This window comes from Scleropages formosus, chromosome 2 (genome assembly GCF_900964775.1).
Source record: "Scleropages formosus chromosome 2, fSclFor1.1, whole genome shotgun sequence".
Classification (NCBI taxonomy): domain Eukaryota; kingdom Metazoa; phylum Chordata; class Actinopteri; order Osteoglossiformes; family Osteoglossidae; genus Scleropages; species Scleropages formosus.
The window spans coordinates 10,885,739-10,911,198 of record NC_041807.1 but is presented as its reverse complement, the minus strand read 5'-3'; the positions used below and the strand labels follow the sequence as shown (position 1 = coordinate 10,911,198).

The window sequence follows — 25,460 nt, the reverse complement described above, 5'->3', positions numbered from 1 at the left end:
CCCATAAATATAAACAGTTTTCCCTGCTGAATTAACAGAAAAGGCTAAACAGAGCAGTTGTATCTTGCAGCTTCAAGCCAGAAATGAGGACAGCCATGTCAGTTTTCAACTGTTTTGTTTGTACTAAGTTTGCTTTTCCTGATGGTAATGATGACGGTAAGTAGCATGTGAAGGCCCCTATCTAGAGAAATGGAATCTGCCTGCAGTGTGCCCGTATTCCTGCGTGCCGTCTCACTCCTTCCAGGCTGATGGTTTTGGGCCCCCACATTGGGAGGCCCCCTGTGTGCAAGCGTGGGGTGGGGGGTTTGTAGGGATATGAGCTGTGAGTCAGCATCGCAGTCATAGGGCACCACCTGTAGCTATGCACAATGTGCTCTTGCCTTCTAGAGATAGGTGCCCCCCAGTCGATGCTGTGTCCTCAGATAAAACACAGACATTGTCCTGTGAGCACCTTTGCAGAAGGGTACAGTGTTCTTTTTTGGACAAGGCAAGGTAATTAATGCATCCTGTGGCTCAAACAGACGTTCAGTGGAATAATTCAAAAGAAGTCGCGTTCATTAAAGGCATTGTTTCAAAGGCAGGCTTTGGTTGTTTACCCGGTCTGTTGGCTTCATATGTTAATTTTCTTTTGTGCAATTAATAAAATGCACCTGGTTTGTAGTAATATATTCACAAAAATTTTCATAGAACTGCAGCTGATTTGACTGATGTCACTACTAAGATTTATATTTTACAACTTTTTTCTTTGCATTTTAATGTTAAATAACTTTTACTAACTTATGTATGCATGAAGAGGGACAACTGGTAGTGTTGTGGTTAGAGCTGCTGCCTTTGGACCCACAGGTTGGAATCTCACCTCTGACTGTAGTACCTGTGAGCAAGGTACTTACTGTAAATTACTCCAGTGAAATTAACCCACCTGTATAAATGGGTCAGTAATTGTAAGGAGCTTAATGTTTTAAGTTGCTCTGGAGAAAAGCATCAGCTAAAGGAATAAATGCAAATATAATGAACATTTGTCATTGTAAACAGATTTTGTGGTGGTGTATAAAGCATTTGAGTGCCCTCTGCTGTTAGTATGGAAATCGTTGTAAAAACTGGTGACTGTTGTGAGGGGAAGACATCCTTCCATAGTGTGTCTGTAAAGCCTCACCCAGTAGCGCCTCAAAAATTGTTCTGTGCTGTTGGTCACTTACTCATGAGCACATGGTTTTGACTCGAATGATGTGTTGTCATAACACTTTTTTATTTAAATTTAAATTTAAAATATATTTTGACTCACTGGGTGGCACTCCATACCAGTGCATCTAGCCCCTCCTTCACTTGAATATCAAGTTTTCCATTCTCCGTTGAATAGACAGCTGACAGGTTCAGCAGCGATATAGTCCAGGAGAAGCCCTGTGCCACATCCATGTGCTCATTTTGTGTGATCAGCAGTGTAGACTAAGGGAGACCTAAACTGGTCACCTGGAGATAATAGTCATATGTAGAATGGCAAATGGAAGGACTGGTCTTCAGAAAATTAGTAAGAAAAGAATCTTTTTTTTTTTTTTTTTTTTTTTTTTTTTTTTTTTTTTTTAAAAAGTTTTGCTGTCTTGGCATCAGTTTTTTCCTTTTTCCAATATGCAAGATAGTTTTCTATAGAATCCAACTTTAGGTGTTGCAGAAGTCCGGATTAGCAGAATGAATCTGAATGACAGAGACTCCAAAAACTGACTGAATTTTTTTAAGAGCTTCATGTTCAGCGCACTGTAAACTGCAATAATTTGCATGGTAAAGGGCTGATAAAGGAAATTTCGGCAATAGGCAAACAATAAGGCAATTTTGTTGAATTTAAATATTTTTATTTCAAAGTAGAGCCAGCGGGAAGCTGTACCAAAAGAATACATAAAAGATTAAAAACATTTTAAACTTAATTTTTCAGTTTAGTGCAGCACATAAAGTGCAAAAGCAGTTTGTTAAAGGCCAGACTAAATGAAGAAAAAAGAATTAAATATAATATTTCCAAAAGTACACAGCGCTTCACATGTGACATCAACAACATGAACATTGTGCAGCCAATTGCATAAGAATTAATGGACCATTTAAATAGTCTCCCTTCTGTTTTTAGGAAGGACTGATCCATTATTCACAAAAAGTGGTGTCACACTAGTACAGTACAGCACATTACACATGCATTGCACATTATGCTTAACATACATGTGAAATAACACAAGAGGGGAAACGGAGTGTGTGAACTGACTGTTGGCTCAACTACAGCATTTGTAATGAATGAGGTTCCTGCAGACCGGTAACTGTGGCAACCCTGCTCTGTCACACTTTGTCATGTCTTAATTCTGACAGCAAATGCATTGTTGGTGTTGGTAACGTTTGCTAGCTTTTGTTAACACATTACAGTAATAGCAGGTAGAACTGTAATTAAGGACAAGGCTGCATGTTCCATGTGGTGAAGCTATTGCACTCTTCAGTGAGGTGTCATGCCAGCATTTTCAGTGCAGTGCTCCCTTGTCTAAGTTATTGAACTGTAAATTAATTTAGATTAAAATAGTGGATTAAATATTGATCTTATTGTGCTGTGTGCTGCGACTTGTACATCTTCGAGAAAAAAATGCACATTAGAAATGAGTAGAAGAATGAAGGCGCACATACTGTCTTGAGAAGTAGACATTAGACATTGTTGGACACATACAAGTGAAAAGTGTTTGTACACAATCCCTGTTGCACCAGCTGGAGAGGAGAGTGAAAGCAAATTGACCTGAAAGAAGTTTACATCTCAGGGAGTTGCTGCAGAGGAGCTGGAAAGTTAACCAAATCTCTCATGGAAAGAAATGGATTCCAGTAAGTTGTCTCATACTTTTGACTGTTACTGTAACACTATGATTGAAATAATTAAAATGTAAATCAAACTATTTGAATCTCCTTTCCAGAAACAAAATCCCCCCCCGATCCCAATACGTGGCACTAGCTATGTACATTTATTCACTTTGCAGACTCTTTTTTTCCAAAGCAACTTACAATGTTAAGATTATAACTATTCACCCTTTTGTACAGCTGGGTAATTTTACTGTAGCAATTTAGGGTAAGTACCTTGCTCAGTGGTACTACAGCTGGAGGTGGGGTCAACCCTGCGACCTTTAGATCCAAAGTCAGTAGCTCTAACCACTATGTTACGTGCTGTCCCCACAAAATTTTGATTTTGCGATTTTGTCCCTCCAAAATCTCAGGCATGTTTTTGTAGGAAGTGTGTCGGGATAGCACTGGCATTATTCTCACGGTAGTTATTCTGTACAGGTCTTATTGGACAAGTTTTTACTGCTATTTTCCTCACTTAAAATTTCACACCACCTTCTGTTCTGCAGCGAAAGGGAATGTGTTGCTTATCTGGGAGTGTCCTTTAGTAGCTGCATGGTTTTTCATGGGCTTGAAAGTGGAAACTAATCTGCAGTGACCTTTACCTATGATTGTATTTATAATGTAGGCTCACTCATTTTAAAGTTTCAGAATTACTGTTGCTTTTTGTGAAAATTAAGGAAGGTAATGTGAAAAATGAGTTTCTTATTCTATAAAAAACATAGTTTTACCAGGAAGGAGCGCCACCCATTGATGATTCAGTAGTCCAGCACCTTCTCTGTCGTCTACAGGATCCCTGGCTCGCCAGCCCTGGCTTCACACCCACACAAGGTCTGCTGTAATATGCAAATGTAATGGCTGCACCAGCTGTGTTGAACCCTTTCCAGCCTTCCGCCACAGGGCGTCTGCTGGCGGTGGGCATGGTTATGTAACCATCTACTCCACTTCAACAGCCCCATCACCCTCGGACCCAGCAGCACAAAGGCTGGGGGAGTGACGAGTGCTTTGTGGGAGAAGCTGTGACGCACAGAATGGATGCTACCTGCATGGTAGAACTGACTCTTGACTCATTCAATTTGCATTCATCAGGCAAGGAAGTAATTATGAGATCTTAAGCTTGGGATTTTTTGCGATTCTGTTTGATGCTTTGCTCCAGGTCGGTGCTGACCCTTGTCAGTCACCTCATTGAGTAAGAGTTGCATTGGTTAGTGGTGTTAACAGTGTAAGTGGAAGCCATTATAGAATTATTCACACACCCTTAGTCAGATTGATGCAAACCACTTATCTAGTCATCTGTTAGAAAACATTTCTTGAGTTATAGGTGTAATTATTCACAGTCCATTCTGGGAAGCATAGAACATAATGTGGATAACACCTGGATTGGGATACTTGTTGTTCTTAGTTTACCTTATTCCCTGCTCAACTGCAAAATTTATTATTGCTTGGCCAGCAGAAAAACTTACTTATAAACTTTTTCTTCCCTTACATTTATTCATGTAGCACACAGTTTTCTGCGATGTGACAGCTCAGAGTCTTTTACCAAAACAGAGGATGTAGGTGTAAAAACATGATTGTCAAAGTAGTCACTTTTTTTAAGACAATGTAATGAAAGTTTAAGGAGCAGATAGATGAGGAGAGAATGGATCCGAAAGAATTGTCTTTTGAGACCCTTTGCTGAAAGGGATTCAGCAGTTCTGAGTGAGAGAGGGAGCTCATTCCATCACATTGGAGTGAAAACTGAGAACCTTTGGGCTTTTGATTTCATACTCTTGTGAGTATGACTACCACATGGCCAGAGATGGAGAAGCATAGTGGCTGGGGCATAGCTAGCGAAACTTCCCAGTGAAACTACCCAATTTTAAAAAAAATTCTCCATTGTCCGGCACTCATGGGAATTCTGTCATGATTGCTTATCATAGGGTAAGACAATACATATAACAGTCTTTACTGCACCTAAGCGTATAAAACTTAACTCTTATTGAATAAATGGAATTGAACCTACTTAACCAGACCATGCGCTATGGAGTAACAGAGTCAGACTCGTCAACAGGCTTGTTTGCAGGCATAGCTAAACCCCTCCTCTGTCATGCAGCACAAGAATGTAACTGCTCTTAATGAACGTAAGCCCCTTTGCAGCATGACAGGTGTTACGCTGATCATAAGTGAGCCCTCACTTCTTAGCCTCACTCAGATGTGCAGTGGCAGGTTTGCACTTTGTGATAATGAAGGACCACAGACCTTAATAATGACTTTATGGAAGCTGCTCTAGACTGCTTGGTGGCTCAGTTGATAGTGAGGCTGCCTCAAAGCAGTTGGAAAGTTTAGGCATAGGTTTGAGTATAGCTCATTCTCTGTGAAGTTTGTGTTCTCCGTGTTTGCACAGGTTTCTTCCTACAGTTGAAAGATGTGTTTCAGTAGAATTGGCAGTGCCTGTAGTGTGTGTCGGGGATGGGGGCTACTCTGTGATTGACAGATATCCCATTTGGGGTGTATCCCTCCTAGCCCAGGACCTGGAGCCTCCAGAACAGGCTCTGGACCGCTGCGATCCTGATAAGGACAAATGATCAAGCCGAGTGAGTGAGAGCGATTCTTTCCGATCCCAACAGGTTTTAGGGCTAAATAATTTCAATCTCTGTTGGAAGGACAATCAGTACTTAGTCTGTGCCCTGACTAGCCCTGGGAACCACAGTGTTGAGTATAATTTTGGAAGATTTGTGCAATGACAGTGACAGTCTTTTATAATTAAGCACACGTTTTGACTGATGTACTAGGAAATATTTGCTAAGTTTCTGACATCTAGCTACCTTGATAAAGTACTTTACTTGGATAAATGAGTCCATGTTTGAAATATTTGGAACAGTTGTATTGTAAGCTGATAAGATGTAGTGATTTCAGAAAAAGTTCTGCTGTAAAAAGCTTTTGCCCTTTACCTGCCATGTGATGGATGCAGTTTTTCTGCGGTGCCCTGCAAAAGCTGCAATCTATAGCACCATCAGAGTAGTTCAGCAATTCCGCACTCTTGTTCGGCAGGTGGTGAGCTCGCGCAGTGCAGGCTGCTTGATGGGAGGCTGCAGGGAGCCTGTTCATCTGATGCCCACATCTTCAGCTGCTCATCTACAAGGAGGCATTTGCAGCTTCAGCAAAGCCTTTCAGGCACAGGCTGAACTTAAAAGAGCAGAGTGCCTGTGAGAAACCTGCATAGAGAACTCTGCACATTTACACACTTGCTGTTCTCTCTCTTAGTAGAGGTGCAGTGGTACTTGCTAACCGTTGCAATTCATTAGTTTGCAAAAGGACACGTTCTTGGACCTGGGAAATCCAAGTAGGACAAGGTGTCAGTTATTGTTTTTTCCCCTCAGAGCGTTAAGAACTAGCAAATAATGGATTGTTGTGTAGTCAGACTTGTTCAGCTTTACTGGAATTGACCTCATGTTAAGCTTTCAGCTTAAATATTCTTAAATACTACTTTTTTTTTTTTTTTTCTTCCCCCCCCTTCTTTTAGTCTTCCTCTATTGTGTTGCAGATGTCTTCAGTGACAGGCTCTGGATCTATTTGAGCTTTCAGAGTTATGAGGGACAAACATGTCCCAGGAAAATAACTTACAAAACCATTCATAGACATAAAATGGCACTTTCATAATATTGACAGTAGAACGCCAAGACATTACAACATTGTGTGTGCAGCCATAAACACCAACACAGAGTTAGGCCATGTTGCTGTTCCTAACAGTTGTCAATTATTCACTGTTTGGCTCAATATTCTTGTAATCTTTCTGTAATTTTTTTGAATATGTGGTACAGTTTACCTTTAGATTTATTCATTTAGCAGACACTTTTCTCCAAAACGATGTACATCTTATAGAAAATACAATGTTTGCATTACATTAGCAGGAAGAGACATGGCTGCAGATGTGTGATTCTTAAGTGCAGTTAGTTTTCCTTCCACCATATGAACCAGTGTTCATCACACAAGCAGCTGCATAAAACTTTATCCAAGTATCCATGATTCCTGATCACCTTCCTAGTAATTTTTTTTTTTTTTTGAGATATATGTAAATGTTTACGTTACATTAGGGTGTAAAGGTTTATCCGGGCATGATCTTAAAGTTATGGTGCATGAACGTTTACACCCTACATGAACTTAAGAGATCATGGGTGAAGTGAGTCTGGAAGAGCTGAGTTTTATGACGCTTTTTAAATGTGGACAGAGATTCAGCAGTTCTGTGTGAGAGAGGGAGGTCGTTCCACCGCAATGGAGAGAACCGAGAATTTTTGTGCTTTACCTTTCATGCATGGGACCATCAAGCGGGTAGTACTGCAGTAATTACCTTTGGCTTTATTATATTACTCAGTTTCTTCCTGTTAAAACTGTCAATTTGGGATCTTTCTTTCTGTCTCTTCACTGGCAAAGAGAAGCAGTGCGTTTCAACTGGCTTAAATAGTGCCACATGGGAACTGTCTGACCTTGCCTTGGGAATGTACCATTACAGCAGGGGAGTTTAATATGTGCTGACAATTGTGATATATGTGTGTATGTGTTCTTATCTCTCTTAATTATAAGTGTGTCAAATGAATGCCTACATGTGTTTTGTATTTAAGTATGGCCGTGATATTTACATTTTACATTTATTCATCTACCAAGCCATTTTCTCCAAAGTGATGTATGTGTGAGAGAAATATACAATTAGTACCTTTGATATACAGGTCTGGAAATTTTCAATTCCTCTAGTGAATCCTGGAGTCTAGTGTTTGTACAGCCCTTGTACACTTGCCTGTTTTTGTGTTATATTTCTTTGTTTGGTCCCTTCAACCCTTTCACTTGCACTACATTTCTTTGTGTGTAGTTTTGCCATCTGAGAAATCTGTGAACTCAGAGCATTACCTTCGCCAAGGAAAGTACTGTGACAGGTGTATTGTTCCAAAAAAAAAAAAACTCTTGGGGGCATTATAGAACAATGGAAAATAGGCCACCACACAGACAGAAAACTGTGTTATGTATAGCTAACATAAAGTTATGCAAAATAGATTGCTGCAGTCCTGGCAGACACCTATTTTGCAGTGTCAAACAGCTTTCTAGAAATAGGACACTGTGATTAATTAGCAGCTTCTTTAGAAATTGCATAGAAAGGGCTGATAAAATGTTTTTTTGGGTCCATTTATATATTTTGAGAATTTTTGGTTTTGTGACAACACTTAAGTGACTGATGCTGTGCATTTTGACACGCTTAGGTTAGCCCTGTCATTGACACGATTGTCAACAACTGTGACTTGATGAATTTGTAGCAACATGACATGACTTGTGCTGTTAAAAAGACCATTCTATCTCCTTCGCTTTTCAAGATATTAATGACTGTTTGTAGGGGGGCAGATTCATGGAGCTGGGTAGCATCATGTGTCGTATAAACAGTTATTAATATCTTCAAAAGTAAAGGAAGTACAATCATGCTTTGAGTGGCACAAATGTGGCGCTATGGAACATGTCCGAATTTGGGTCTGTGTGCCATTGTAGGGGGGTTGGGTGACATCACAGCCTGGAAAAAAATAATAGATGATGACTTAACAAAAATGGCACAAATTCAAATTTTCACAGCACAGATGCAACAAATCTTTTTTTTTCCCCCATTTTATTTGTGCTGTTTTGTTGTGGGCCAGCTTCACAGAGCTTAATGTGTCATGTTCTCATTAAATTTGAATTAAGTGACCTCTTTTTTTTTACTTGTATAAATTGAAAAATCTACCCATTTGGTTCTGTTGTGAGGTAGCTTGTATTGAAATAGTCATATCTGAAAGAAGTGACCTCCAGCTTATTTTTTGGGTTTGAACATTTTTTAAACGTAAATTTGCTGCACTCCTCCCATTTTTCTTTACCAGTCATTCTTAATGTATTTTACACCAAACTTTTAATACTTTAACATCTTTTGTCAGTGCTGCCTTTTCCTCTTTCTGACAGAATTTTTCTGTTTAGTTCTGGCGCTTGTAATATTCATGAGATCTTAGAGTTGTGCCTGTAAAGCATGGCAGTCAGGGTTGGGCCAAGGGAGTCATGATTTGTAGAGATGCAAATACACAGAGTGCTTTTGTCTCTGGAATATCCCTTTTTCGGCTGGCTTGCTTTGTCGTATTACATATAAAGACACTCTTGGTCAAGGTAAAATATTCCAGGTTTAGAATGGATCACAGAATAGACATCAGATGGAAGTACAGGGTACTTTTCCCAAACAAAATGTTCATGTAAAAGGGACCAAATGGAAACTAGAGGAAGTAGGTAACTTCAGTTTTTTTTTTTTTTTTTTTTATTGGGAATTTGACTTCATATGGAGTTTATGCAATTTGACTGTTTTTAATTGTTTAAAAATCTTTCTTGGAAATGTAGAGATGCACAGTGACATCTGTGTTCAGGACAGAATAGCACAGAATAAAGATTTGAATGACAAATGTTAAAGGTTTTCCATTCATTTGCGCTCAATATTTTAGATATAATGACTCAACTTTTTTTTTTTTTTTTTTTAAATAAAAAACTATAGTCTTTCAGGTTAAACACAGCTGATGGCATATAACTATGAATTTCATTGTTTGTAGAAGAAGGTACCAAATTAAGGTACTGAGTGGCATGGTAGTACAATGAGTAGCACTGCTGTCTCACAGTGCCTGGGTGGTGTGAGAGGATGTCAGATCGATACTCACTGCCTGTGTGGAGTTTGCATGCTCTCCCTCTGTCTGTGTGGGTTTCCTGCAGGTGCTCCGGTTTCCTCCCACAGTCCAAAGACATGCTGTTCAGGTTCACCCATAGTGTGTGAGTGACACAGAGAGAGTGTGTTCCACTGATGCATGGATAAGTGACCCATTGTAAGTAGTGTATGTAGCAGTGTAAATTACCTTGGTGAATAACTTACTACATAGAGTTCATTGGAAGTTGCTTTGGAGAAAAGTGTCTGCTAAATAAATAAATATAAATGACCATTTATTCTGTGCAGTTAAAGATTATGCTATTTATGGAGGCCCTTTATGTTTTTTCTACCTGTTGTAACCTTACTGTGTGCTCTGTATTGCCTTCTATGAAAAATATGATCTTTGAATGTTTTCAAATGCTTTTTTTTATAATTCCCTGGTCTGCTTGTTGAGAAGAGTGTGATGTAGGACTGTGAAAAGACATCTAGACACATTCCTTTTTTGATCTTTTAGCCTAAATTAAAAACAGCACTGAGGTCATTCCCTGTCTTCCTGCAGTTTGTGTGGCCTGTCGCTGTGCTCTGTCTACAGGGTTGTCATGGCACACAGTACTCTGATTGGCTGTGGCAGGGATATGAAGTGCCTGCGAGAGGACTGGATGCAGCTGACACTGCCCCCCCTTCATTTGCCTCACTCCCTGCCAATGGGCCTTTCCCCACAATCTTCATTTGCAAGATATATCCTCTCCCTTTTCATGTTATTCAGAAAACCACCACGATACATATTGTAAATAATTTCCACGAAATCAACCTCTTAACGTCCATAACATCCCCCTGTTTTTGGAATTTCTCCGACCGTAATTGTTGGGGATGTTTCCTCTTTCCGATGCTTACAGTGAGAGCAGCTGCATCACAGCCCACGCTCTAATTACTCGGCATTTACGGTACATTATCGTCAACATTAGCAGCTAGGAGCTAATTTGTCTGCCCTTCTGTGTTGAGCCAGCTTTCACATAAGTTGTGTTTCCTGAAGCAAAGTCATGGAGAACAACCCTGCCCCCCCAACCACCACCTCCTGTTATCATGCCCCTTTCCTTCCATGCATGTCTTAGATGGAGAATGGAAACTCACTTGAAGCCCCCAGCCTCCTCGGTTTGTAACAGCAGCGTGTGTTTGGCAGCGTGACCGTTGTCCCTTTCTAGCTGTTGACATTCACAGTTTGGCGTAGGACCTTTCTCTTAGTTGTCCCTCTCTGCATTCATGGTTCTCTTGTTTGCAGTATAATGTTAGAATCTTACTTGGAGAAGGAACTGTCAAAAGGCATAGCCGTATGGTTAAGTATGCATGGTCCCGATGCTTCTCACCACCTTCGTCTACACGTTTTCTTATCTCCTGCTTAAAAATACCCATTTGAAGTTAGATGTGTAAGGGATTGTATTGTTTACATTGTAACCCTCCCTCCAAATGCATATACAAAACGCACGTTAGAACTGTGTTTCAATTTTGTCTTTTTTTTGTGCTCTGATGTTGCAAGTCTACATTACTGGGGGAATGCACTGTATGTCTTTACTGAGCTGTATAATAAGCCCCACACTGGAGAGAATTACTGTTCTCCAAAAAAAAGAAAAAAAAAAAAACATGCGCGCACACACACAGACACACACACACACACTCCCCCTACTTTCAGCCTTATGTTTGTGCCGGAGCATTCCTCTTCACAGCGGCTACGGTAGTAGTTCCACTGCAGCAGGTGGAGCAGCAGTGACAGATCAGGCTTTCCGTGTGGCACGCGAGCACTCTGAAACCAGCCCCACCCCCATGCCCTGTCCCCCAACGGGAAATGCTCTAAAATTCCCCTCCTTCCTGATTATGGGAAGGGGGGCAGCTCCACAGGGCATGCACAATGGCTCCTCCAGGACTCCAGCACAAACCCCATCGCCGCAGATCGTGCTGATAGCCCTGCTCCAGTGGACGTGGAGGACAGACATTCTCGTGGCAGGATCATCGCGGGCTTCGCTGTCCTCTCCACGTCTTGTGACTTTTGGTATTGCGGCATGAGGGCAGGAGCTGGAAACACGCGGTGGGTGCCGGTCTGGGAAGCTCCTCTCCGGGATTCCCGGTGCCGGTCCACAATGCTGCCCCGGCACTGAGAAACATGTCTCCCAGCATCAAGAACTTGGACTGTTTTGTCCCAATGTTGTGCCACTGCAAAGTCGCATGCACCAACAGCACCGTCTCCCTCATGTTTGGATGCAAGGTGGGTGAGAAAGCTCTTCCTCCGTGTCTGTAGGAAACCTGCTGAAGCCAAAGTGCAGATGCGCTTTTTTCCATTCGACAGTTAGAACTGAGGGTCTTCGAAGGCAGCTGAGCAGCACAAATTACAGCACGTCTGTTGGGAGCAGTGGTGTGTTTGAGCGTTAGCAGAGTGGTCTGAACAAGTGCACCTCTATCTGGTTAACGCTTTGTGACAAATGCCATACATAGTTTGTACAGTTCAACCATTTCTTCACTTAATTACTTTTAATTCCATTCCAAGCACTCAAGGCCTGTCAGCAATTCCTGACAGTGACAGGGGTGATAGTTCATGCCAGGGTTCATGGCTGTCAGAGATGTTTGTGAAAGTTTGTACGAAACCAAAAGCTCAGTGTGTTAACCAAACACCTTTCTAATTTTTTTTTTTTTTTTTTTTTTTTAAAGCATTTTGAAAAACAGTCCTCAGCCTTTGCCAGACCTGTGAACTGTTATAATTATCATCAGAAAAATCACATGGAACTGCATCCACTTCTCATGTGACTTTGTGTTATGTACCAGCACAAGCTTTGGTGAGGAAAATAGCCAAGTTGCTCTGTATTATATAACTTCTTATTCCTCAGGGGTTCCTCACTCCTGTCCCATTTTGCTTATGCAAAGGGAATTTTCAAGCCCCCTGTTCATGTCACGCTGAGAGCTTTCCCGTTTCGCCGCTGTGTTGGAGAACTGCGAGTTCCCGCATTCAAGTTGAGACTTTACTCTGCTCAGCTACTACGAAATGCTTGGTTACTTCATCAAAGGATGACAACAGTGGCAGCCTCCGGCAGGCTCTTTCAATGGCTCTGGTAATCATCTCTATGGTATCACAGCTTCAGTTAAAGGGAGTACTTTGTTTGCTCTCTGACATTGAATTTGCACTCAAAAAGGACAAGGGAAGGCTGCAGTATTTTAATGCTATAAATGTTATACATGATACTTAGCCTTTTGTGTATGCAAGTATGCAAAAGAATGACGGCTTTCTCAAGATTTTTGTCTGTAGTTCCACTGTGCTGCCAGTATTTTTTTAAAAATGGAAACATGGTATCTCACCTCTGACATTCTTATCCTGACATATTTACAAAGAGAAGGTAAAGGTGATGTTTAGGCCTAGCTTTCTTGATCTGGGGATTTTTACTGTTTCCAGGTTATTGTGCAGTGCTATGTGTCTTGTAGCAAGGAGGTTTGAGCTGCTTGTACTTGGGGAATTATAGCGTATAACAGTGGTGCATCAGAGTCGAGTGGTGGTATCAGAGTAATAGATAAAAAGGAGCCAGTCCAGAACCACTGTTCTCTCATCAGTACAAAGTACTGGGGGGAGCTGGTAGTGTAGTGGTTAGAGTTACTGCCTTTGGACTCAAAGGTCGCAGGTTCGATTCCAACCTTTCACTGCAGTACTCTTGAGCAAGGTATTTACCGTAAATTGCTCCAGTAAAAATTACCCAGCTGTATAAATGGGTAAATAATTGTAGGTGCCTTAACATTGTAAGTCGCTTTGGAGAAAAGCATTAATAAATGTAAATAGTCTGCTCTTTTGCCTACAACCAATGGTGATTGTTACATGGAGTGTTTCTAGGGGTTCAGAACTAGAATATAAATCATCAGTTAACTTTATTATGTATTAATGGTTTTTATGTCAAACTTGTCTTACTCCACGCACTGAATCTTTTTGAATCTTTGATAGGAAATTGTGATAATTATGTCCAACAATATAATGAAAATGCACTGTTTGTTTTGAAATCCTTGAGAAAAATGATAAAAGATCACTGTTGATATACAGTATATGTTCATTGAAACTGAATGGGAGAAAAAAGTTTTGCCTGCTATAAACATGGTGACCATTAATCTAGAATACCCTTGCCTGAAAGTAGTTTTACTCTTCATACAGTTTTCATTAAAAATGTGGGAATTATGCTAATACCCAGGCCAGTAATCTGTGAAATGGCCAAGGATATGCTGCAGTTTTCGGTTGCTTGATTCTTTTTATCTTTCTGTTCTCATATTACATTTATACTTATTTGTTTACCAAATGGTTTTGTCTAAAGTAATGTACATCACTGAGGAAAAATGCTAAATGCATTACATCAACAGAGAGAGAGATTTGGATGTAGGAATGTGATTCTGGAGTAGTTAATTTGTCACAATCCACCATATGAACCAGTATATATCACATGAGTAACTGCATAAAGGTTTATCTGTTGTTCAACTATTTCTTATCAAAAAATTATTAAAGAGTGCATGTAAGGGTTTGGGGAGAAGTAATTTTGAAAATGGTGAGTTTTGAGACCCTTTTTAAATGTAGGGAGAGATTTGGCAGTTCTGAGTGTGAGGGGAGCGGTCATTCCAACACATCGCAGCCAGAACCAAAAAACCTCTGTACTTTTGATTTTTGACCTTTCCTGCGGGGGACCACCAAGTGGGCAGAGGTGGAGAGGAGCAGCAGTCTGGTTAGGGTGTAGCCAAGGAATATTTGCCAGATAGATTGAATGAGAATAATTAATTATTGCTTTCTATAAGTAATTATGCTATTCTCTTTGATTTGAAGTCTTCTTAGCCCAAGATAACATGGGAAAGTTGTGTAGACCCTGAGATCAGGTACAAAGACAGGTGAGAACAGTTTGCCATGAAGAACACCATTAGACCTCACCATATAATGTGTCTTCATCAGCTTCTTATATCTGCATGTATGTTTGACATATAAATATGCAGTCTCCTTCCAGACAATTGCTGGAGCTAGTATCATAGCAATACCTTATATTTTACTCAGAGCAACAAAGATTCACTGGAGGTGGATGTAATCAGAAATGAATATAAAGATAATCTTAGGTGACACTGTTTACATAAGCCACAATATAATGTAGCAATTTGTTGTACTTGCAGACTTGATGGTTATGCCCTGACTTAAAACTGTCACGTCTACTTTGTAAAGCGTACTTTGCTTGCTTATGGTTATACACATTTTCGGTAATGAAACACCATCTGCTTGAAAAGCTACTATGCCTTAGAGCATGTCTGTCTGTCTGTGGAAGCGGCTCTGCAACTGTGGTATTACAGCAAATTACCATTTTCCAGATTGAAAATCAAGATGACTACACTAAGAAGTGCATTAAAAACTTTCTTAGATGTTTCACACAACCATCTGCCAACCTGTGCTCTCCGTTTGAGTTGATTGATTGGACCAGTGAATTGTGACAAAATTCGGTGAGAAACCTGCCGTTGTCTTCTGATCTCCTTTGGCCTTTTCTCCTCATCTAGTAATATGACTGCTTGGATCAAATGTCCTCAGAACAGTTTTAAACAAAACCTCAATTGCAACAGTGAAATTTTGTAAATCTGTGGAAATACTTTTTTTTTTTTTTTTTAGTAAGAGAACACTTTGTGTTTATTTTTAAATATTTTAACATGGTATGTTTGAAGAGAAGTTCATACAGTTTGTAACGGGGGAAAAAGAAACATGAGTCTTAAAATCAAACATCTCATGGGTGTTTGTGAGTTTTGAATTACTTCAGTTAAACAATAGTAGTACAAATCACACTACTAATAATAAGTAGTGGTAATAATAAGATAACAATTATAATAAGTAACCCCTTAATAATAAGAGAAATCTAGAGCACTTGTGTCAAGCTTGTTGGGGTTGTACTAATATCCCCAAGTGTGTTGTAAAAACTGCCAGTGGCCTTGGAGGTGTTTTTCAGCAGAGACAAACGGGGACAGAGTCAGTCTCAGAGGGAGAAAACATTCCTTCCTGCCGTCGTGTCTCCGGTGCAGTGCCTGCGAAAGGGGCTCTCTGGGTGACATGACTGAGCATGAGGATACAAACCAGTTTATAAAGCAGGGTTGTTGGCTCAGCTTTACATGATGTCATTCCTGGTCTTCATGTGCTCATCTCTCTTGCCTGCTGCAGCTTCCAGTGCAGCTACTATTCCCACTCATACTGCTTATATTGTCTGCAGCCCTTTCTTTGTAGGTCTATCTAAAGTCATTCTGGGAAACATGCTGCTTGCTGTTCCCAATACTTACTGCAGTGTTATACATACCAAAATAAATTACACAGGAGTTCATACCATAATAAAAGTTAAAGTAAATAGGAGTGCAAAAAGAGCTTTTCTCTTCAGAGAAATTTTGTTGGTGATTTTAGGCACCACACATTTACATCAGTTTTTCAGCAGTCTGCGCAACATAAATTGGTGAAAATTGCATTTTTTTATTTGCAATATATTTGTATAGTTTCTTGTCTTAGTTTATGTGCTTATTAGAATGCAAATTGAAAAAAATTAGGTGACCAAATTAAACATTAATGGCATGTATTAAAAATTCCACAGTCATTTAATATAAATTCTTCTGAAAGATTGCTGACTCCAACAGTAGTATTGTTTGACATATGGTTTGCTGCAATTACTCTGAGAACTACATGCGTAATGGAGATTTGGATTTTAATGCCTTAGCTACTTTCTAGAATACACTGTTTGCTCACTTTTGAGAAAGTTTCAATTGCATCGCATTTTTCCCATTTAAGTTTAAATTCATGAACTGGAGTTTAGCTAATTCTGTGTGTGATACCTTCACAGTTTCTGTGCCTACAAGCTCGGGAGCTGTGTTTAAGGCTACCGTGTGCGAACACACTAAAATTTATATGCAGCATGTCTGTTATGTTGTACTGATTGGTGTCATTTTACAAAACGTTGTGGCCTTCACATGGTAAGAATACAATATTGACTAATGCAAAAATAAATGTGCAGGTTTGGATGTAGATGGGTACCATGCCTCAAAACCTTTAAAATTTGGCTGCAGTTACTACTCTGTCAAGTTTTGGTTTTATTCTCGTAACTGCTGCTTGATGGAGAATATCACACCGCTGCATGTTTGAACATAAAGAATCCAGATCTTTCAGAAAGAAGTGTAATTTCCTTATGCCAAATCACGTGGCTCTTGTACTTTGAGTAATTTCACAGAATTGGTATGATAATAGTGTAGGTTTCGGGGAGGGGTGCAAAAATGAGCTTATTTTCTGTCCATCAAAAGCATGATGCACCGTAACAAAGTTATGGGGACTCAGTGACACACAGTGCAGAGCACTGAACTGCCAGTTCTTGCTGCATGTTGTTCAATGCATTGTGTGTACAGCCAGCGGGAAGTGTGCTCCTGTCTCCGCAGTTCATTAAGGATCCTCACTTTCCTACTCTGTTATGCCTAATTATTGGAATAAATGGACTGTAATGGGTTTCGTTGAATGACACTCCAGGAGTAACTGACATTTAAAGAGATGCCCAATTTTTGTTGCTTTGTCCCTTTTGTTCCATCTAAAATCCACTGAGGCTCAGCATGGTTTGTTTATTCTGCTTGTCTTTGGGAAAGAAGCTGCTTTAAATCTACTGAGCTACATAGATAAGACAAAAAGCTTTTTTCCCTCTTAAATATATAAGTAGATAGTTAAAAAGGTCATAACTGTCAGTTATCGTTATTATAACGTAAAGACATTTTACGTATTTGACTTTAATGTGCATTGACTTAACTCTGTCAGAGGTTTCGATAATATTCATTAAGATTTTTTATTCATACTATAAGCATGTCATAATAGATTATCAGAACAAATCAGAATGATCCCCAAATATTTAATGGATGGCTGATAACTACTGTAATTTTTTCCAGTGCAATTGTCAACTGGCCTGTTAGTAATGAACAGCTAAGTGTAACCAGGAGGACACCATGGCTCTCAGCAGCAATTTCTCTTTAGAACTTTGCTCTCACCTCTATGAAGTAAGTAGCTGTCTCTCAGTGAGTAGTTTGTCTGGACTGGTGACACTTTAGGCAGAGGTGAACATGTGTGGGGTGAGGGCCAGGGCAAGATCTGTCCTTCTCCTTTCCCATACCGCATAACCCTGGCAGAGTAGTCGTGCAGGTTTGTCAAAGGTAGAGTGGAGGATGTCAGAAAGACAAAGAGCACATCTAACTTGTCTTTAGATTTACATTTTCTTCAATAACAAATCCTATTTATAATGTAACCCTATTCAATGTTGTTTTCAGTTATTTTGATGAGATGAATGTCTTCAGCTGGTTTAAAGGTGAAAATATGTTGACAGTGCTCCATATTTTGTTTTAGCAGATGCTTTCCTGCTTCTTTTCACAATTACCAAAGCTCTCCTCTTTGAAGCAGATAGTAGGGAATCATTTGAAAGGGTAACATGATACAGGACAGAATGAAAAATGTAATTTGTAGCAAAGTTGGAGGCTGATGAAGCAAGAATTGTGCAAGTGGGCCAATCACATTGGTGGCACATGGTGGTGTGTCATTTGTGTCACTTCTACATAGTGCTTGTGGGGACTAAAAGTGAAAGAAAGCAGAGTAATCAAGGCTGGCAAGGGACACTTCAGTGCGCAGAAGTGTGTGTTTCACCCTGATATTGAGCATTTAAAGGCAATTATGACATTTTGTGTAAAAACGGCATCCACTAAAAGTACCAAGTTATTATGTGTGCTGCTTCATGTTGTTTTTTTTTTTTCTTTTTTGAATCGTTTTAAATAGCATTGAGTGAGACATTTTACTTTGCCTGTAAGGTGAGGCCAGATGCTCTCTCTCTACCAGAAAACCATGTGGAGGCCTGGTGTTCATCAGTGTTAGGCTTCAGCAGTGTTCAGTTTGAACTTAAATAAGTCTAGCGGTGCTCACTTGCATACATCTCTAATGGCATATTTTCACAACAGCAGAGGCAGCAGCCGGGAGGAGCGCGTAGTGGGAGCCGAGGACAGTCATGAAGCCTCTGAAGGTGAAACATTTATAGGAGAGGCTCATGCGTTGTGCCTGCCAGAGGAGCAGACAGGCTCTTATATGTTGATCAGGTTTGCTCTTTTCTTCACCCTGCAGTGGGTGTACAGAAACGAATTTCTTTGCGGCGTCACAGATGTACAGTATATATTTAAGTAAGATGTGCTAAGAGGCTTTAACATTATTATGGCATTTGCTCGTTTACAAAACATTTGTATTACACACTTCATTGTGTGTGATATTTTCATTTGTGCTCCTAATGTAATTGAGTTTAAGCCCAAGGAGCTTTCTTTCATTGTGCAGAAATGGGAAAAGCTGGATTTGAAATGGTATACTTCAGTCTGACACAAATTATAATATTGGTTTTCTTTTTCAGTGTCAGTAATAATGAGATAAAATGGTTTAAGTCCCGACTGTTATCAGTCTCAGGTTCTCCGAGATGAATAGAAGCTCACCTGCTGTAGATGGAAGTGCAGTGACAGGCAAACAAGATTCACTTTTTCGTTTGCCTTTTATTGGTCATTTAAAATCTTGTTCCAGTAACTGGTTCCTTGGCTTATTCCGGTGATACACCTGAGTGATGGTAAATTATTTACCAGAAATGGCATGCTTTCTTATGAGTTAGTTGTTTTTCTATGATGTAATTCAATGTATAGCATATTCTTTAATCTGAAGCACAATTCATATTTCATTCATCTTTTAACATATGTTTGTTGTGCTGAGAGTGGAAGGCATAGTATTAACGTGGTGTAATCAAAAATACTATTCCGGGGAGCTTTAATTTGAAATAAAAGTATGCATCAACCCACAAAGAATTTACCTCTTAGGCTGTGCTTAGGGACAAGGTTATTAATACTGCAGTTGTAGCTGTCTCTGTCATTTGGTTTTATTTATTCAGTCATGTCATCTATGGAATTTTTGTATGCAAATTTGCAGGTTAAATAAACATTAATGAGCTGTACAGGCAAGGAATACTTCCTAAGTACCAACTGCTGTACTAGCTCCTTGTCAAGGGATAACAGACGCACAGAAGCATCTTCACATGTCTGCTGTGATAATCCTAAAAGCCTGGCATGATGAATAGCATAGTGGTGTACAAACTCAGCAGTTAACAAGGAACTTTTTTAAAACAATAACAGTAAAATGTCAACTAAAACAGAGTTGGCAATTTAAATACGTTGAAAAAAATATTTAAAAAGTTAACTACTTTTCCTTGTCGGGGTTTAGTGGGCATTTGGCTAGGAGGGGTAAAGGTGTGAATAGGGTTGTCATGGCTGCAATGAGTTAACTTGACTCCCCTATTTAAACCACTTCAGCGTGCACTGCAACAACTTGTAGACCTTACTTGGAGTCCTGAACTCCTCCTTTCGTCCTTCCTAAGATAAGGATACAGCGACATGTGAAACCTGAGTCCATGTTCTCTTGTCCCACAAGCCAGTATTGTTGTCACAGTTGTCCCGACACTCAGGATGAGTGATGTGACCGTCGTGGACAATATGCCTCTAGCCTACCTTCTTGGTCAATACCAGCAGCAGCGAGCAGTGCAGACTGAAGACCGTCATGTCATCCGGGAGTTGGTGTGCCTACTCGCTGATTGCCGAATGCGGTGCAGCTCCCCACAATATCCCTGTTTGATAATCCTGAGACCTTCTTGGACGCCCTTGAGCACACTGCCTTGCAGGAAGCAAATAAGTGACCTTTGGGACTGCTGTCATGGACCATGTAGGCCATAGCCCCGAAGGCGACAGGAGGAACCTGAGGGGTCTCAGCTATGAGAATGTCGGGAAGCCACTCCATTTCACCCAGCAGCTGCATCATTTTTGCACACACTGGCTGTTGCCTGTGATTGCTGATGGACTTCAGATTGTTGAGCTGATTGCCATCAACCAGTTTATTGCTGAAGACCGCTGACTGGCTGCATGGACACTAGTTGACATTCTTTACTGCAGTACTCCAGTTGGTAGAAAAACTGCTTGGTAGTCTCTGTGGTCCCCCCAGGACACCAATGGACAGCCATGACTCTTGCTATATGGATGCGCTGACACCACTACCCTTGACTCGGTCCGAAGCACCTCGTCTTGCACCTAGCCACATCAATAGGGCAAGGAGACGTACCAGGAAGCCAACACCAGGCACTACTAGACCCTCCCTGTGGCCACTCGTTGATCCATTGAAGTTTCACATGCCCACAGACACAATGACACACTATAAATACACACACATGCCTGGTAACCTGTCCTGGTTCTATCCATCCATCCATTGTCAACAACCGCTTGTCCCGAGTGGGGTCGTGGCAGAGGGAGAGGGGACAAACCCAGGATGAGACGCCAGTCCGTCGCAAGGCACCCTAAGCAGGGCTCAAACCCCAGACCCCCGCCACAGAGCTGACACCCCCCCCGTTACAGCTAACAAACACAGACTTGCTGTGACTCCGCTGTTTAAGCCCCTTCTGCCAACAGTGAGATGACTTCCAGACCCAGCTTACAATCCCGATCCTCTTCTATCCCATAAATATACACTGAAACATGAAACCTGAGTCCACATTCTCTTGTCCAATAGAATTCATTAACTTGAATTGCATTTTATGTTCTTACAAACCAGGGGCTGCAGTGGCGCAGCGGGTTTGGCCAGGGCCTGCTTTTTGGTCAGTCTGGGGTTCGAGTCCCACTTGGGGTGCCTTGCGACGGACTGGCGTCCCGTCCTGGGTGTGTCCCCTCCCCCTCCAGCCTTATGCCCTCCGTTGCTGGGTTAGGCTCCGGGTTGCCGCGACCCCGCTTGGGAAGAGTGGTTTCAGCGCGTGTTCTTGCAAATCTTGAGCTGTCTCATCAGTACTCACACTGACTGTGGTACCAGTAGGTGTCAGTAGCAGGACCCTTACAGCCTGTGTGACTCAGCCCCTGCCTCTCATTCTGAAACAGTGTGTTACTACTGTGTGTGTGTCTGTCTTGGGATATTTTTCGGTCCCCTAAAAGGATGATGAAATAAACAAGATGGCTATGAGTAATTGTTTGGGCCAGTAGTTTTTGTAGTTGTTTAATTGTTGCACCTATAGACAGTAATATGTTACCAGGCCCGTGACAGATTGGTGTTACTGTGACGACACGGTAGGCGAGAGGTCACTGACGGTTTGTTTGTTATATGTGTGTTTCCTCTTCTGTCATCAATGTGCTTTGGCAGTTCTTCTAAGGAGACTTGTTACTTTGACCAGCAATTCCCTCAATGTTTGACAGAAGATGATGAAATTAATTTTTTCATTCATGTTTTTTAGCTGCCACTTTTCTCCAGGATGACTTAGTGATTCACCCATTTATAAAACTGAGCATTTTTTTAATGCACTGGTTCAGTCTAGTACCTCAAGGGTCCTACAACAGGAGATGGAATTCAAACCTGGGTCTTTCGAGTGGAAGCTAGGAGCTTTAACCACTATGCCACCTGCTGAGCCTGGTTTAGTGAACTTATTGATCAGGAATGTGAATGAAATCTTGTTGCCACAGTGGGAGAGTTGAGGACTGTCCTGTTTTTGTTTGTTGGGTTGGGAAATTGCAGTGGTTTTCCTGCTCTCATGCAGTTGTTGTAGGCTGTGGAAGGCACTGATGGGTTCCCTTAAACAATTTGGTTAAGCCTCTTCTCTGTGCTTTATTATTGTTCTCCTGTGCTGCTGTCCGTTCAGCACGTCCAAAAATCCAGGTTCAGGGACCCTATTGTATAGTAGGGATCACTTTGACACACACCAGTGCCTCACAGTCTTCAACTTGCTGTTGGAGTGCTTTTGTTTGCACTGTTATACTTCCATTTATTCATTTAACAGATACCTCTCACCAAAGTGACCTACATCTGAGAGGAAAAAAAAATACAAAGACTGCATTACATCAGCAGGAGGACAGATTTGGATGCAGACACATGATACTAGAGTAGTTAATTTGTTACATATCACCATTTGAACCAGTATACATCATACAAATAGCTGCACAGTTTATTATTCAACAAATTATTGTAAAAAATTTATGAAATATAAACACGTTTCTATCATTCACTTACAAGATTGGGGGAGAAGTGAGTCTGAAACAGGTGAGTTACTGATCTGTGTCTGGCGTTTCACAGGCAGTGGAATGATAAAAGAAACAAGTTGTTATAGCAAGTGGGAATATGCAGCCTTGGTTTCAGTACCAGTGCAGTGAACTGACAGTGACAAACTGTGACTACAAACTGCCAGTGGGATTGAGAAATCTATGTAGCCCTTTGATTTGTTTGCTTAAAATTCCCCAAAAAAATCTTACTCAATCATTATTTCAATTAAAAAATAAATAGTGCATGACTATGTGTAAAAATGTTACATACTATGTTTTCACTGCTCTTAAATTCAAAGATGGTTGTTTTAAATTTGCTTTACATGCAGTCCACAGAAATTTTTTATATGTGGGATACTGCTCAATTTCATGCCATGTCTTTAATTACATTTATTCATGTAGCTGATGTTTTTGTCCAAAGTAGCTTACAATCTTAGGTTACATTTATTTACATTTATTCATTTAGCAGATGCTTTTGTCCAAAGCAACGTACATCTCAGCAAAAGTGCAATTTATGCATTACATTGAGAAAAGGAGACATAGCTGCAGACATGAAAGTCTCAAGCAAACCTAGTTTGTTCCCTACCACTTGCTGCACCGAGGTTCATTGTTCAAGTAGGTGCATAAGACACAGGATAGACACATCCCGATACCCACACCAATTTTTTTAATTAATTTTTTTTATTAAATATTATAAGATACCCAAATGAGCAGTACAATACCAGAGTAATGGCTGAATAAAGGTTATATCTGGGGATGCTTCTGGAGTTGCTATGCGTGAACAATTACACCACAGATGATCTGAAGAGATGTTGGGTGAAGTGGATCTGGAAAAGGTGGGTTTTCGGACCCTTCTTGAAAACAGACAGTTTCTGCAGTTCTGAGTGACAGGGGAAGATCATTCCACCACAATGGACCCAGAACTGGGAACCTCCAAGCTTTTCCTTTTGTGCGCGGGACCACCAAGCGAGCAGAAGTAGATGAGCGAAGGGGCCTGGCTGGGGTGTAGTGGTTGATTAAGTCTTGTAGATATCCGGGAGCAGTTCTATTGATGCATTTGTACACAGTAACCAGGGTTTTGAATTTGATACGGGCAGCTATAGGAAGCCAGTGCAGAGAGATTAGTAGAGGAGATACATGGGAGCGCTTTGGCAAATCAAACACAAATTACTATTACAAGTTTACAATTATTTACCCATTTATACAGCTGGGTAATTTTGCTGGAGCAATTCTGGGAAAGTACCTTGCTCAGGGGTACTACAGCCTGAGGTAGGGATCAAACCTGCAATTTAGATCCAAAGGCAGCAGCTCTAACCACTACACTACCAGCTATTCCCAGCTAGTTACTGCTAGTTTCAGATGAGTCAGATAAAGTGCCGTAATGCTGCAGTTTTTCCGCATATTTGTCACATAAATGGCATAAAAACTGAAGAATGTTTGGGGAACAGTAAACTGATGCTCAAAATGAATACAGCTATGTAGACCATGGGTTGCTGAAACATGTTGTTAGTCATTAATATTTATTGCTCGTGATGTGCTTGAAGTGTTTAGTTATTAAAAGAACAGTGATAAAATTAGTCAACCTTTGAGTTTTAAACAAGTTTATTTCTCTTGCTCTCAGAAATACAGGTACCAGGATGAAGATCCGACAACACCTCAGGAGCACAGCTCTCCACGTGTGCCCAGTGAGACCCAGAGGCCAGAACTGGTGCAGGTGTCAGAGAAGAACGTCTCACAGATTGAGAATGTGCATGGTTTTGTCACCCATTCACACATCTCCCCCATGAAGGTAAGGAAGAGCAGGCCTTACATTTACATTTATTCACTTAGCAGATGCTTTTCTCCAAAGCAACTTACAATGGATACTATGTAGTGCTACCAGCCCACATACCTTATTCACCAAGGTGACCCACACTGCTAGACACACCACCCACAACAGGCCATCCATGGAACACACTCTCTCTCTATGTCACTCACATGCTATGGGGGAACCTAACCAGCATGTCTTTGGACTGTGGGAGGAATCCGGAGCACCCGGAGGAAACCCACTCAGACACGGGGAGAACATGCAAACTCCAGACAGACTGAGCGGAGATCAAACCCATGTCCCCTCGCACCACCCAGGCACTCTGAGAGAGCAGTGCCACTCGCTGTGCCACCATGTCGCCCAGTGATTCATTCACCGTTCCTTCCTGTGATTCATTCACCTCGCTTTATCCCCCTTCATATGCAGTCCATCCCATTTTCCCTGTTACATTGAATCATGCATGACATGATTTGGGTCCAGAAAACCATGAAATATTAATTGGACAACAACCTGAGTTGGCAGTAGACTGTTAAAAGAACTGTCACATATCAGAGTGCAGCTGCATCTAGTCTACCAGCATACGCCTTGAATTTTTGTGACCAACTCAGAGGACAACACTGTGCTATCCAATAGAATAATTTGTAACATTTTCCTCTATGAAGATGTATGGAACACCAGGTGGATAAATCTTCTCCAGTGTGAGCATGTTTTGTACACAGTGTAGGACAGTGTGTAAATGTGCAGTAGAAGAGTGTAAAACTGCTCACTCTTACGTGCAGCTGTGCTGGAACCTATCTGAGTTTGACTCATCTGTGTTTGCTCTGAGTTCCCAACACTGAGAAGACTCATGTTTCCTGTTTTTCGTTCTTGATAAAACAAAGTGAGGCATGCTCTAGGCTAAGTTAACATTATATTATGGCTTTTAAAAATACATACTTTAAAGTAATGGATAACATTTTATTGCTGAAACCATATTTTCCCCCACATATATAGTATATGTTATTATATAAGAAGAAACAC

At 40.8% G+C, this 25,460-nt stretch overlaps 1 protein-coding gene across 14 annotated transcripts in view; it reads left to right on the top strand.

Moving 5' to 3' along the window:
- Positions 1-25,460, top strand: part of LOC108939922 (discs large homolog 1-like protein) — a 160,886-nt gene that overhangs the window by 41,722 nt on the left and 93,704 nt on the right. For 10 of the 14 annotated variants that reach the window (XM_029249451.1, XM_029249449.1, XM_029249469.1 and 7 more), the window contains exon 4: positions 24,255-24,422. In XM_029249451.1, coding sequence (XP_029105284.1) covers positions 24,255-24,422 — 168 coding nt within the window. Of the gene's footprint in view, positions 1-11,236; positions 11,775-12,588; positions 12,613-24,254; positions 24,423-25,460 lie in introns of those variants that run through there. The other 4 variants (XM_029249498.1, XM_018761656.2, XM_029249486.1 and 1 more) reach the window with 2 other exon arrangements.